This window comes from Nelumbo nucifera, chromosome 2 (genome assembly GCF_055504915.1).
Source record: "Nelumbo nucifera cultivar China Antique chromosome 2, China Antique-T2T, whole genome shotgun sequence".
In the NCBI taxonomy this organism is placed as follows: Eukaryota; Viridiplantae; Streptophyta; class Magnoliopsida; order Proteales; family Nelumbonaceae; genus Nelumbo; species Nelumbo nucifera.
The window spans coordinates 33,872,920-33,888,642 of record NC_142650.1 but is presented as its reverse complement, the minus strand read 5'-3'; the positions used below and the strand labels follow the sequence as shown (position 1 = coordinate 33,888,642).

Sequence of the window (15,723 nt, the reverse complement as noted above, 5' to 3'; positions counted from 1 at the left end):
TTTTTAGGATTTGGAGACAAGGAAGGTGATTGGGACTGGCCGTGAGACAAGTGGAATTTATCTGCTTGGAGGAACAGTGGGACGGTAGTGAAGTTAGAGGGTCTTTTGTTTCTCAGTCTATTGGTCAAGTCATGCTTTGGCATAACCGATTGGATCATTTATCCTTTAGGTCTTTGAAAAGCTTGTTTCCTAGTTTATTTGAATCTATCCAAATGTCTAGTTTAAAGTGTGAAAGTTGTGAGCTTGCAAAGCATTGTAGAACAACCTATTCATTAAGTAATAAGAGAAGTAGTGTTCCTTTTGACATTGTGCATACTGATGTTTGGGGACCATATCACATCACTACTATGGGGGGGTACAGATACTTCTTGCTGTTTGTTGATGACTACACCTGGTTTTCTTGGGTCTACTTGATGCGTTCTCGAGATGAGGTCCTTACCCTTTCATCAGATGATTTTAACCCAGTTTGGGGTAAAAATCAAAATTTTTAGATCCAATAATTCGAAGAATACTTTAAAACATCACTAGCTTCTTATTTTCTTGACATGGGATTATCCATCAAAGTACCTGCCCTCATACCCCTCAGCAGAATGGGGTGGCTGAGAGAAAGAATAGGCACATATTGGAAGTAGGTAGAAGTATCATATTCAACTCCAATGTGCCTATACATTTCTAGAGAGATGCCATTCTCACAGCTGTGTATCTCATCAACTGAATTCCTTCATGGGTTCTTGACATGAAACCCCCATTCACTCTTTTATATCCTGATAAAGAGTTGTTTTTTGTCCCTCTTAAAACCTTTGGTTGTACCTGCTTCATGCAAACTCTTGGCCCTCATTGTTCCAAATTTGACCCTAAAGCCTCAAAATGTATTTTCCTTGGTTATGCACAAACTCAAAAGGGATACTGCTGCTATGAACCTGCTTCAGGAAAGAGATTTGTATCCATGGATGTTACTTTATTTGAGGATGTACCTTATTACTCTAGGGTTTCTTCTCAGGGGGAGAGTAGTACGGTTGGGGTTAACACATCAGAAGTTCCTTTACCTGTTCCATTGAGTGAAGATGGGTGTAATGGGGAGGGTTGTCAAAAATGTCGGGATTTGAGAGTTTAACACAGACGATGGAGGTAGGTTGATTTCGGTCATCAGCAGTCCAGGCCAGCCCCAATTTCTTCTAAAGATCCAGATCCAGGTACTACATCTTTTCCATCTCCCATTACAGATGAGCCTTCTGTTGTTGAGCCTTCTCCATCTTTTGAGCCCCCACTTCCATTGAATGACCTTGACCTTCCCATTGCAGTCCGTAAAGCCAAACGCCGTTGCACCTCATCCACAATCCATTGTATCTCACAATTCTTGTCCTATGATCACCTGTCTCCCTCTTACAAGTCCTTTCTTACATCAATTGCTAATATTTCCATTCCCAGAACAGTATAGGAAGCCCCGACCATTCCTGAGTGGAAAGATGCAATGAAGGTAGAAATGGATGCCCTTCTGAGAAACAATACCTGGGAGCTAGTTGATCAACCCAAAGGGAAGAAACCAGTTGGATGTAGATGGGTGTTTATTGTGAAACATAATGCTGATGGTTCCATTGAAAGATATAAGGCCCAGTTAGTTGCAAAGGAATTTACTCGGACTTATGGTATAGATTACTTGGAGACTTTTGCACAAGTTGCAAAAATGACCACTATCAGAGTGTTATTATCTTTTGCAGCCAGTTACTCTTGGCCCTTGTTCCAAATGGATGTTAAAAATGCCTTTTTCAATGAAGACTTGAAAGAAGTGTACATGCAGTTACCTCCTGGTTTTTATAGTACAGAGACAGGTAAGAAGGTTTGTCAGTTGACTAAAGATTTGTATGGATTAAAAGTCCGCCAGAGCTTGGTTTGATAGATTCAGACAAGCCCTTGAAAAGTTTGGCTATGTGCAGGCTCAATCAGATCACACTTTGTTTATTAAGAAAGTTGACACTTCTTTGACTCTACTTGTTATATATGTGGATGACATTGTAGTAACAGGGAGTGATAACAGTGAAATTGAGTCTCTTAAGAAACTTCTCCATCAAGAATTTGAGGTAAAGGACCTGAGAGAGTTACGATATTTCTTGGGTATTGAAGTAGCTCGGTCCAAGCGTGGAATCTTTGTTTCTCAAAGGAAGTATGTCCTTGATTTGTTAGAAGAAACAGGAAAGTTGGGTGTTAAGCTAGCTAATACACATATTGAACAGAATCACAAGATTAGTGCAGAAGGTGGAGAGTCTCTTGAAGATAAAGCTATGTTCCAAAGATTAGTTGGTAAACTACTATATCTTTGTCTTACATGACCAGACATCAGCTATGCAGTTAGTGTTGTTAGTCAGTATATGCACTCTCCCAAAACTACCCACCTACTTGCTGTTGAGAGGATATTGGCATATTTAAAGAGGTGTCCAGACAGAGGTGTACTATTTAAGGATAATAATCACATGAAGATAGAAGTTTACACAAATGCAAATTGTGCCAGTTGTATTGATGATAGGTCTACCTCTGGATATTATGCCTTTGTAGGAGGTAACCTTGTTTCTTGGAGGAGTAAGAAACAAAATGTTGCTTCTCGTTCCAGTGTTGAAGCTGAATATCGGTCCATGGCAAATGGTGTGGTGAAATCACTGTTTGATGAATTGGGTATTACCTATGAGAAACCTCTAATGTTGTACTGTGATAATCAGGCTGCTATTAATATAGCTCATAACTCGGTAAAACATGACAGAACCAAGCACATTGAAGTCGATCGACATTTTATAAGGGAAAGGGTTGCATCTCAAGAAGTCTGTCTTCCATATATCAGCTCCAACATGCAGCTTGCTGATCTTCTCACCAAGGCAGTTTCAAAGAAGTTAGAAGCAGATCTATGCAAATTGGGAATGACAAACATCTATTCCCAACTTGAGGGGGAGTGTAGAAACCACTGATGGGGTCCCCACCTCTTTCTATTGTACTCGTATACAACTACTAGTTATTTAAGTGTCAGTCTACAATTAGTTGTTAGTCTTTTATTAGGACTTTAATTGTTGTCTTTTGTTAGGATTTTAATTTTGCCATGTAAGCAATCTTATCCTTACTTCAGAATTAATATAAATAGAAAGAGGGGGCGGCAGATTAAGCATCCTCTTATTTTCTGAAATCCTTCCTTTGAAATATTCTTCTCTTCCTTTCTCTTTCTCCTCTCATTCTCTCCTCTCATCCTCTTAATTTCCCATTGATTATACACCACAGCTTGGGCTGTCTGTAGTCTCATACGTCTACAGAGTACAACGAGAGGTTGTGGTTATAAACAGAGAGAAGTAATTATAGCTCAGATAACCCACCCCCAAACAGTTACATCAAAGCCCAAAACATTTGTTGTCTATTAACTCCCTGTATTGCTAATCCATCTACCAAGCTATTAGCTGACCTTTGTACCGAATGAATCACAATCTACAAATCTTTTGTGAACCATTTAAATTTTCTAATTTCATTTCTGAAGCACCATGCAGCCTGTGCCTCCTCCAAAAGCAACTGACAAGCACCTTGGAGTTGCCTTCAATAATCTGTCTTTCAGCTCCCATCTTCTTGATTTTTTGTGCCCCAAAAGTTGTTGCCATTATCTCAGCCCTTACTAAATCCCCTTCTCCTATGGGACCCAAGTCTATTGCTATGATGCTTCTCTCTCAACCCTTGTTGCATCTCCAATCCCAGAAGGCCCTGAGTTACCTATACTACTACCATCAAAATTCAGCTTCCACCACCCTCTATTTGAAGGTGACCATTCTTTTGCAACTCTTATCCAGTGTTTTAAAAGGCGTGGGAGGCGTATTTCTGGAGGCGTGCCTCCAGGCGAAGCGCTCCCAAAGCGCCTTCAGGCGTATGCCAGAGGCGCTAACACCTCTGAGGCATACGCCTCTTGCGCTTTTCTCATGAGGCGTGCTAGAGGCGTACGCCTCTTGCGCCTCATGCACATCTGATATGAAAATACAGAAAAAAAAAGAGAAAAAGAAAAAAAGCTAAGGAAAGGAAAGGGAAAGAAAAGAAAAGAAAGGGAAAGGAAAGGAAAGGAAAGGAAAGAGAAGAAAAAAAGAGAAAAGGAAAGAAAAGAAAAGTAAGGGAAGGGAAGAAAAGATAAGGGGAAAGAAAATGGTTTTCCCCTGCCCCTTCGGCTGGGGGGCGTTTGAACTACTGTTATGCATCTTTATTCTTCTTAATATAAAAGATTTTTATTAAAAATAAAGAAAAAATGAGATCCCCCTTCCTTTTCATCCTCTTCATAACCCCCCTCTTCTCAAGGAGGCTTACACCTCCTTGTATTCGGGAGGCTTACGCCTCTTGCGTTCTGAATTATGCCTCACGCCTCTAGGTAGTGGAACGCCTCGCGTCACACCTCCACATTTTAAAACACTGCTCTAGTCTTTCTAGAAGAGGAAGCTGCAACTACGCCCCCACTTTTTAACAATATCATCAAGTGTGGCGTTAGAAAACAACTCCAAGGTCCTCACCCGGTGTGAAACTCTTAAGAGTAATAGTTTCAATTAGGCCTCCTTTTTTGAAAAGTAAAATAAAATTTTCATTAATAAAAAAAGAAGAATACACAAGGAAGGTGATAAGCTATCACCTCCTAAGAGAAAACATGACTACTGACTTAGAACCTCCACCAACTACAGACTTGAAGACACAAAGGAATGAAGTCATGAACACACCTCTAGGATCAAAACACCAGACAGCTTCACAACTGATACGGCTGCAACACGAGAATCAGCAAACCTAGCAGAATCAAGGCCCTAATCTTCCCCTTCAAACACCTCCTCTTGACCATCGACATCTTCATCCCACCTCTGTTTTCCTTTTTCTTAAGAGTTTCTTCCCTTTTCTTCCTCTCAAACTCTTCAAAGGCTTTTCTAGCAACTTCCTCACCACCCCAGAAAAACAGACCCAAGCTTTTGCCTATCTCTACATCTTTTTTAGCCACTTCCTCCAAGGAGATACTTCCAGAAAAACAGGCCTCCTTACTTCTTTCTTTCTCCTTGAATATTCTTGCATTTCTTTCCTCCCACAGTGTCCATATTATTGCAGCTCTTGTGCATTTCCACTTTATTTTATCTCTTTTCTTTGGGCATCAAACCACTAAATATCAAACAATCTATCCAAGCTGGCAGGAGGATCCCACCTGCAACCAAAAAGAGGAAGGAACCAATTCCAAATACAAGAAGCCAAAGGACAAGAGGTTAATAGGTAGAATGCAGTCCCACCATTCAATTTGCACATGATGCATCAATTAGGTGATAAAAACCAGTTGGGTCTCTTTTTTTCAACAAGTCACAAATGTTAGTGCTACCACAAAAGACTTCTCAACAGAAAGCACTAACTTTGGGAGGAATAGGAGCACCCCATACTTCCTTCACCGGAAAGGACCCCAAAGGGGAGAATCCCTAAGCAACACATCAAAAAAAGCAATCACAAGAAAAGCTTCCAGTAGAGTTGGGAATCCAAAGATGTTTATTCCCAATAGATTATCAAGAGCCACCCCTTCCAGCAAACTCAGAAGTCTAGAAGCAGGAAGAAACTCAATTTCTCTTGGGTTTCTCCTAAAACCCAAGTTCCAATCAAACCGGAGGGAAGTTGAACGAGTAACAAACTCAGATATGGGCTTACTTTTTCGGTCAAAGAGAGCATAGACAGTAGGAAACACATCTTTAAAGGGGGCTCTCCAAGCCAGAGATCTTCCCAAAATTTAATCTTATTACCCAAGGAAAGGTCAAACCTGACATGAGACAGAAACAAAGAGAGAATACTATGGATGGTCTTCCATGGAGAAGCAAGAGTAGCTCTGTGCAGAATACTAGCATCCCATCCATTCTCAGAGAGCCCATGAATACTCCCAAACAAGGCTAAGTTTTTCTTACCAATAGTGCCAATTCCCAATCCCCCATCCACTTTCCTTCTACTCACTGACTCCTATCTAATCAAATGATCCTTCTTTCCCTCTCCAAGTTCCCAAAGGAAATCCCTCATCATCTTCTCAATTCTCCTAACAATTGCTTGTGGCATTCTAAAAACAGATATGTAAAACACAGGATGATTGGCTAATGTGGACTTTATCATGTCAGCCTACCCCCAAGAGAGATGTAATTTCTTTTCCAAGCTGCCAACCTCTTCTCTACTTTATCCAAAGCAGGGTTCCAAAACCTATTGGTTTTAGGGTTAACACCTAAGGGGAGCCCTAAGTACTTAAATGGCCAATCACTATACACACACCCTCAACTCCTCTAAATTAAGCCTTGCAACCATGCTCTTCCCCCAATTGACCTTCAGATTAAAGAGGTTTTCAAATAATTTCACCACCAATCTTAGGTTCTCGAACCATTGTTTGTTCTTCCCATCACAAAAGATAATGATGTCATTTGCAAACTGCAAGTGGGTTATAATTATCAAAAAAAAAAAAAAAAACTGCAAGCGGGTTACTGTCATTCTATCTCTACCCACACTCCACCCCTCAAATAACTGTAATCTTTCTACTCTTAAAATAAACCTGTTCAACACCTGCCATGAGAGAAAAGAAAAGGGGATAATGGGTCACCTTGCCTCAAACCCCTTTTGACTCCAAAGAAATCCTCAACAGTTCCATTCACAATCATTGAATAATGACAACTTTGTAAACAACCTCTGAACCATTTGCACCATCTCTCCCCAAAACCACTTTCTTCATAACTTCAATCAAGAACTCCCAATCTACAAGGTCATAAGCCTTCTCTAAGTCCAACTTAATCACAACATTTTCCTCCCCTTTCTTCTCTGCTCCACACATTCATTTTCTATAAGGATCTGATCTATAATTTGCCTCTCATGAACAAAGGCCACTTGGAACTGGGAGATAATAGAGGGAAGGACCTTCTTAATTCTCTGGGACAAAACTTTTGTAATGATTTTTGTAAATGCTGGTCACTAAACTAATAGAGTTGAAATCTCTGGAATGGAAAGGAAGTAAAGTCCTTGGAGAAAAGTGTAAAATCTCTGCCACATTTCTGTATGGATCATTAACAGAGAGACCCCTGAACACCTCAGAGTTTAACAGCCCACAAGTTACAACTTACAAAGGTGGGTAATATAAGAGATGAGCCCTTCATAGGATTTATATTCGTTTACAATGATGCAGTTATTTCTTTCTTCCCAAACTCCCCACATTACAGCATGTGCTACTTTTATCCAGTAAATTTTGCCCCTCCTACCAAGTCCTTTGCCATGCCATTGCCACAAAAACTCTAGAATATGTTCAGGGGTAACCGGTAACTCAACTGTAACCTGCCAGAACCAGAAAATGACTCCAAATTCTTCTTGTTATTTTACAATGCAAGAGAAGATGATCAGCAAATTCACTTTCCCAGAGGCAAAGAACACACACATGAAGGGAAATATGTAGTCTGCCTCTATGTTTTTTCTAAAGGAGATTACAAGTATTAATTCTCTGTAGGCACACTTCCACACAAAGAAAGAGAATCTGGGAGGGATAGAGGGTACCAGATCTTTTCAAAGGGGAATCTAGAGCTGAGGTGACCTGAGATAAGAGCCCGGGAGAAGGATTTTGTAGAGAACATACTGACAAGGTAAGTTCCTAGATGTGGTCAAGGAAGAGAGGGGAAATATAAACCTCTCTAAGGCTATGCAGAAGATCAACAATTTCACCTAGTTCCACATCTCTCAGAGGTTCTAAGGTCAAGGTTCCAGTTTGTTTCAAGGGGGAGGTAGGAAGACAAGAAGAAATGGTGGTGGCATCTTGGGATTGGGAAAGGCTGAAAATTTTAGGAAAAGAGGTTGCCAAGGTGTGCTCACCCCACCAGTGTATGTCCAAAATTTGATTCTATTTCCATTACCCATTCTATATCCAATAAAAGGAATGAAGTTGTAGGTAGATATGATACCTTTCCAAGTACTGGTGGCTTTGACCCTATTCAAGTGGAGCTTGCTATGCCAACCATTTGCATCCTTTCCGTACTTGTTTTTAATGATGGGTGTCCAAGTAGCAGTGTAGCACTGTTTTCAATAGGAAATCTCCACAACCATTTTCCAATGATGGAAATATTCCTTTCCTTAATATGCTCAAGTCCAAGTCCACATGTTTCCTTTGGTTTACACACCTGATCCCAACTTACTAAATGACTGCTTTTCTCCCCTCCACCATCCCACAAAAGTCTCTCTACAGATTTTCAATTTGGCTTTTTATTTTGACCGGGATTTGGAAAACCAAGATGAAGTAAATAGGCAAATTAGCAAGAGAAGCTTTAATTAGAGTGAGCATGCCCCCCTTAGATAGTTTTTCTTCCACATGGCCAACATTTTTTCACATTTTTCCACAATTGGGTCCCAAACACTTGAGTTCCTTGGGTTCCCACCAAGAGGCATCTCCAAATAAGAAATAGGGAATTTGTCCTCTTTGCAGTCCAAGATCTCCTTGAAGTTTTCCAAGAATCAAGTTAGTTATGTTTATACCCACAAAGCTACTTTTTGGAGAAATTTACTTGAAGGACTGAAACTAATTTAAAGCAATTAATCACCCACTTCAAAATTAAAATATTTTCCAAATCTGCTTCCATGAACAAGATAATATCATCTGCGGATAGTAAATGTGAAATGTTGATTACATCCCTCCCCACTTTTAAATCTTTCACCAAATTCAACATCTTTGCTTTCTCAATCAGATGACTAAGAATATCTACCACCAAAGTGAATAGTAGAGGGGAAAGAGGACAACCTTATCTAAGTCCTCGACCTGCACTAAAGTAATCTTTTGTCTCTCCATTTATCATCACTGAGAACCAAGTAGAGCCAATGCACCCTTTTATCCATTTCATCCATTTTCTCCCAAAACTTTTTGATTCCAAAATTTGCATGAGGCATCCCCAATCAATTTTGTTTTAAGCTTTTTTCAGGTCAAGTTTGATTACCACACCCAACTTTCCTGGTTGTCTTCTTTATTCAACATACTCCATTGGCTATCAAGATGCTATCAATTATTTGCCTTCCCTTAATAAAAGCTTATTGGTTGGAGGATATAATCAGTCCCACCACTTTCTTCAATCTTCCTGCCAAGACTTTCACCAGAATTTTATAGATACTCCCTATCAAGCTAATGTGTCAGAAGTCCTTGAAATCTAAGGTTCCTTCTTTCTTGGGGATTAGGCTAATGAAGGTCGAATTGTTACTTTTGTTCACAATGGCCAATTGAAAGTAACCCTTGAACACCTCCAGAAGATCTTGTTTTATGGTGTCCCAACATAGCTGATAAAAGAACATGGGGAATCCATCCGGCCCAGGAGATCTATCCCCATCCATATTAAACACAGCATCCCTGATTTCTTGCTCTTCAAATTCTCTTTCAAACCAGTCTTTCTTGTCTTCTCATAGAACTGAACTCTCCTAGCTATTTAACATCAGCCTCCTACTTCCATCTGAGTACAACTCTTTAGAATAACTCAGGACAGCATCAGATATTTCTTCCTTGTCAACCACTTCTCTTTGTCCTACCTTCAATTTAGTAATGATATATTTCGTTCACTTCCCTGTGGCATAACTATGGAAGAAGCTAGAGTTGTTGTCCCCTTCCTTAAACCACCTTACTGTGGATGTCAACCACTTCTCTTTATCAATACCAATTGATTCTTCTAAAGCACACCCTTGCATCTTAACACTATCATTCTCAGGAGCTATCCCTAGCATGTCAATATTGTTACAAATCCCTTCACCAACATTTCTTCTACAGCCCAAATCAACCCTCAGCCTTCCTATAGAAACTTAGGGCCCGTTTGGTTCACAGGAATAGGGGTCTGGAATCGGAATCGGAATGGACCCAACTGTTTGGTTGGGCAGAATCAGAATCCCATTCCCATTCCTGGTGGAATGGCATTCCCCCATTTGAGGGAATTGCCATTCCCTCCCCCTCCCTTGGGAATGAAATCTCATTCCAGCTTATTCCAATTTCCATTCCCATTCCTGTCTGAACCAAATAGACTATGGGAATAGACCATTCCGGTTCTGATTCCAATTCTGGCTGTGAACTAATGGACCCTTAGGCTCAGTTTGGAAGGAGTACAAATACAAATATGTAGAGTACAAAACCTTGTATTTTGTATGTATTTGCACTGTACATATTTGTATTTGTACTCCTCCCAAACTGATCCTTAATAACAGTCCTCCAAAATACATCTTCCAGCAGTAACATTCTTATCAGAAGCATCCAACCTATGAGCATATCCTCATCTTGAACACTTGCCTGAATTCAATGCAACCTCAAGCAAAGAAAGATCCCATATTTCACTTTTCAAATCATCTACCTTGAGAGGTGGAATTATCCCATTCAATAATCCATATAATCTTCTCCATAATCCATATAGCCTTCCACCTCCCTGTCAGTCTCTGATTCACTTTCTCCACATCACCACAACCATTATGAAGCCCATCTCTATCATGTACATAATCTCTAGATGAGAATATATCTCCAAAACCAGCAACCCATGGCTCTCATCTAAAAACAGAGACTAACTCAGATCAACGAACTCAATTCTCTCCAAGGTCACAAAAAATATATTTTTATTGGTGTCATCATCAACTACAATGCTGACCTTTCTCCCCTTGGGATTTCTCACCATAGAGACCAGGTTTTTCCATATTTTTCACCAAATCATCATAATACATATATTTTAAATACTGTGCTCCATCATTTCCATCAACCCCTCGAACCCATCCCAGCATGGAAACCATCAAACCAACAGGTTGCCTGTTGCCTCCTTTTCCATTCACTCAATAGCATTCCCATACCTTTCAAGAAGGAAACAACTTTGACATAGGAATGCATGAGAAGAATACTTCCATTATTCTCAAATCCAGTATCATAATACCAGGGTTGTTTTTGCTTATAAAATGTTCACTCTCAAAGTTTTATTACCTTGGTGGAATCTAGAAAATTATCAATAGACAAAACCAAAGTTATGCTAAGAACTGTGGTAATGGTTTTAAGTTTCAAGACATGCTACTGCATGTTTTCTGTCTGAAAGGAATAGGCAAAAGGAGAGGCTATAGCTCTCTAGAATTTTTCTCTGCTGCTGAATATTTGGTGTTACATCCTTATAGGTAAGCAACTGCATTAAAGAATGAACCTATTACTGCTGGACTGCTGCTACTCTAGCTATACCAATGCAGCAACTGAAACTGAACCTGATCTCTCTCATTTGCAAAGATTTGAACCAGAATTTTATTGTAGATTTCTTGAAATGTAAGAAAACATGGAAAGTAAGGGCATGTCTACAAAATGTATTGACTATTAAAATTCCAATATATTATGAATTATAACATCATAGACAAGAAGGAGCACAAAACACATGTAGAAGTTCATTTTTTCTATGGAAGGAGATTTCATAGGAAAAGATGGAATTAATTATTCTTATGTAGATGTCTTGCATTCTAAGGGTTAGGGAGAAAATTTTGGGGGTTCTGCAAGCTGGTAGGTGAAAAATAACTATATTACAATTATGTATACTATATGTCAAGGAGAAAAAAATTGAAAATAATCAGTAGAAGCATCCCTCAAGAATCGTGCAGTATCATAATCTACCAAGTTGTCCACCATAGACGTGGTCCATTTAGTAGAATCCATGCTTACAGAACAAGGAAAATTTGCTATTAATATCTACTGAATATTCTCTCATGATGGTGTTTCTAGTCCACTTTGTTTCTTGTGATATTGTAGTTACTTTAAAGGGTATGAGTGAGGCAGGAAGGTTATGCATGTTATGTCCATTTCTTTGGTCAGGCTGGGAGTTTCTTAATGTTTATTTTTCTCTTCACCTCTAGTTGGTGGTCCTTGTGCTTCTCCCATATTCACATGCACTCAAAAGAACTACAATAAGTTGGCATTTATTTACTTCTTTTTTAAATGATACCAATATAAAACAGTGCTTTTAAAATTTATAGATGAGTTTATGGGGTTTTGAATATTGGTATTTAGTAAGTAGACTTCAATTTAATGAATTATTATTCTGGAGAGTGAAAATTGAACATTCTCTTTTTATGTATAGGTGGAGGGGATAAACCATTTTGTTTCTGAACTTGCTGATATAGCAACACAGGAAAGAGCTGTGCTTGATGAGTGTGAAGATCTATTAGCTTCAACCACAGCAATGCAGGTAAATAAGGAAATATGCTTGCACAGCGCACACAAAAAATTGATATACTATCGAGTGGCACATTTGCATGTTCAAGAAGAGAGAGAAATAAAATGCAGAGAGGAAAATAAATTAACTGAAATTTTGGAATGACTGTCTGGGCATGAAGCTAAGAGTTAGCATTGTTGCCATTAACTTGTTCTTTGCTGCTGAATTGGGCACATCCCATTTCTTATGTACCAGGCAGATCCCCTCATGAAAATACAAAAAGTACCCTCACTTATAATAGGAGTAAATATACAAGGATTATGTCTAATCTGAAAAGAAGCTTTTGAAGATTAGTTGGGGAGGTGTCCTTTTTGTCAAACATGAATATCTCATGCACCTTCTTTGGGGATTTTTTAATAGCAGGGAGAATGGTTGTTGAGGAAAAGTCTGGTATTACAATTAATTGTTTTTTTCCTTTTTGAATCCTCTTCTTCACCTGAACCTCCAGTCTTTGTTTTCTTAATAAAGTGTTCTGCCATTGCTAGTGAAAAGAGAAGGTACATGGTAGTAAATTTGCAGCTCATTGGACTACCTTTTTAATGCAATCCTGAGGTTTTGGTTTCTCAATATTTTTATTGTGGTATACTCTTAATGATCATATCAGCAAGCTGGTGAATGTTCTGAAATAATAAGCCCTATAAAGTTACAATAGAAAATAGTTTGTTTCATTCTTCTCATTTGTCCTCTGGTGGTAAGTTTTCACCACAGTAGATGCATATGTATGCAATTCAATACAAAAATCATGCCTTGAATTAGTCTTTAACCAGACTCGTGTTTTGCTTGAAGCAGATAGAGGAGAATAGCCTCAGAACCCACCTCATACAACTGCGGCAAGCTTCAAGGAGGAAATCTTGAGAATGGAAACATGAGTGATCTCTCCGGATGGCTAAGAAAACTTCTGGTTCCCCTTGTACTGGGAAGAGAGAGAGATGTGCCCACTTGGTTCCAGATGAGTGTAAATTGATCTTTTACCAGTCATGAAAATTTTATATTTTTATTTTTATTCCATTTCAATTTTTTCTTCTTCAACCAAGGGCTGTAAGTGCTCTTCTCTTCACGTGTAATTTTTGTATCACTCAAATGAAAAGGAAATGCAAAATGAAGCAAAAAATAGAAAACTAATGCAGTAGCCAAGTACAAAATCGGTGTTCGTCCAGCTATGGGTGGCATTATGCCCATCACATTTTGTGGTATTTTAATAGTGAGAAATGCTAGCAGGCCACGCTGTTGCATGTAGAAAACAATTGAAGTTTGGGCAAGAGACCGTGTCTTCTGGTACATTGCACGTGGAGCAATGCTTCCTGCTTCCATTGCAATTTTGCCATCTGCTTTTAACATTACATTTTCTTCCTTTTTTCTAACTCTTTAACTGGTGAAAAGCTTTGGTTTGAGAGAAAATTTTGAGAAATTCCCAGGAGTCCGGTTCTCAGTGAGTTTGATTTCAATAATTTGATTAATTTCCAATTTTCCATTAAAGTAATCACTGCATTTTTTTTTCTGAGTGAACAATTTCTCATATTTTCAGATTTCAATCAGGTCCCAGAAGGCCAGAACCCAGATATTGCATTACCAAAAGGCTTGATCAACAGTTGGTTTCAAAATCAGGGGATATTCTGCCTTGGGAATTGGGACAAGTGAACAACTTCATTTCATTTCCACAGATCATTGATTTACAAATTGGTTTTTACTGAATTTACTCTGGCGTTATGTTGAGAAACATCCAAGAAATTTCCTACGAGGGTGTCTCCAAGCTGGCATTGTACCGTGTCCAAATGTATTTCACAGCAGTTGCATTCATACTCGAAGCTAATTTTGTCCAGGTTCAAAAGGGTCATTGTGGAACCTTGGCTTCTTCCTTTCCTCCATCGGCAGCACACATGGCGAAGTTATGGTCCTCCACCTCCAACGACTAGCCCGTAGTCCCAGAAAATACTTCTTTTCGTCTTGTGATCTTGAGCTCTTGGCATCTTCTGTGAATGGATCAACTGTGGTTCGTTTTTGTCTTTACTCTGTTCCTTATAAATGATGATGAGGCAGACATTCGAGGACAAAACCAGCATTTAAGAATTTTAAGTCAACCGACAACCGACTCAGATGCATCATGGCCATCACCTCTCGGGCTATCGACAATTGCATACGTGATAGACGGTTCAGTGTTCATAAGTGTATTTAAAATAAAGAATGACAAATGCAGTCTTAATAATTTTTCTAGTTTGTAGGGAGTCGGGGGTGGTGAGAGTGCAGGGTGCTGGGATGATCATGGGCCGGGTTGGGTTTTTATGGGGCACTAATGTCCTTGAGGTCTGCCTAGGCCCGGCCTGGCCCCAACATTGGGCTTGGTCATGGGCTGGCCCATATGAATTAATAATATTTAAATTTATGTATTTTAAAAAATAAAACTTTAATTTAATTTTATAATGGGTCATTTACTAGAACACTCCTTATAGTTTTGCATATTTATTTAAACCTACCCTGTAATTTTTGTTTTACTAAAACATCTCTTATAGATTGCAATCGATTTACTTAATCAGCCTTCTATTAGATGAAAGTGGAAAATGATAGTCTTAACCCTAACATCCATTTAAATAAATTTACTTGAAAGATTAAAAATAAAAATGTCATTTTTGCCCCTAGTAAAACATAGACAATCATTCTATTTTTCTCTATTTAGTCAATTTTACTCTTTATACAAAAATTTGTTAAGGGTAATTTTGGAATAAAAACCATGGATCCATGCCCTTGAACCTTTTTCACTCAGTTTAGGGTACTTTTTGAAATAAACAACCATGGGTCCATGCCCTTGAACATTTTTCACTTAGTTTAGGTGATCATGTTACTATTTTAAGATGGCAAAACAAATAGTTCTTAATGAAAGATCAATTAAGTAAATAGGTTGCAAACTATAAGGGGTGTTCTAGTAAATGACCCTTTTATAATCAAGTTTGCAAAAAAAAAAATAAATACATCTAAAAAGTTATTATGTATATGGTAATATATTATAGCACATACATGCACATATACATACATTTTTGGGCTTGCTTGGCTTGGGCCCATCCCACAAAAATAAATAAATAAAGCCAAGGCTTATATTGGGCTGAAACTAAGCATGGACAGAGGATGAAGAGACACACGATTTTTAGGTCCCAAACCATTGGTCCCCATTGAAAACTTCCAACTTATTTAGATCTCAAAATAGAGAGTGAGACTAGATAGGAAAAGCTCTAAGACGCTTTTTAGCCCCAAGCTCACTAGATTCACCAGTCACCACATGGAAGGTTTTCATTTCAGATCCTTATTCTCAAAGGCACTATTTGTTTCAATGTATAATTGTTGAATTTATTGTTCAGGTACTGAAATATTTGAGCTATATTTGTTGCCCCTTTTACAGTAGAAGTTTAGCTTTCTTTATTATTTACCTCAAAATGAATTAGAAAGGATAACAGCAAAGTTTTCTGTGTAAGAAGATAAAAGTAAGAGAAAATATTTCGGTCGGAAAAATTTTACATTC

At 38.6% G+C, this 15,723-nt stretch overlaps 1 protein-coding gene across 2 annotated transcripts in view; it reads left to right on the top strand.

Moving 5' to 3' along the window:
- Positions 1 to 13,337, top strand: part of LOC104603241 (AUGMIN subunit 8-like) — a 35,556-nt gene extending 22,219 nt beyond the window's left edge. For both annotated transcript variants that reach the window (XM_010267219.3, XM_010267218.3), the window contains exons 6-7: positions 12,081 to 12,188; positions 13,005 to 13,337. In XM_010267219.3, the coding sequence (XP_010265521.1) occupies positions 12,081 to 12,188; positions 13,005 to 13,070 (174 nt within the window). In that variant the 3' untranslated portion in view covers positions 13,071 to 13,337. The remainder of the gene's footprint in view (positions 1 to 12,080; positions 12,189 to 13,004) is intronic.
- The last annotated feature ends 2,386 nt before the right edge of the window (positions 13,338 to 15,723 follow it).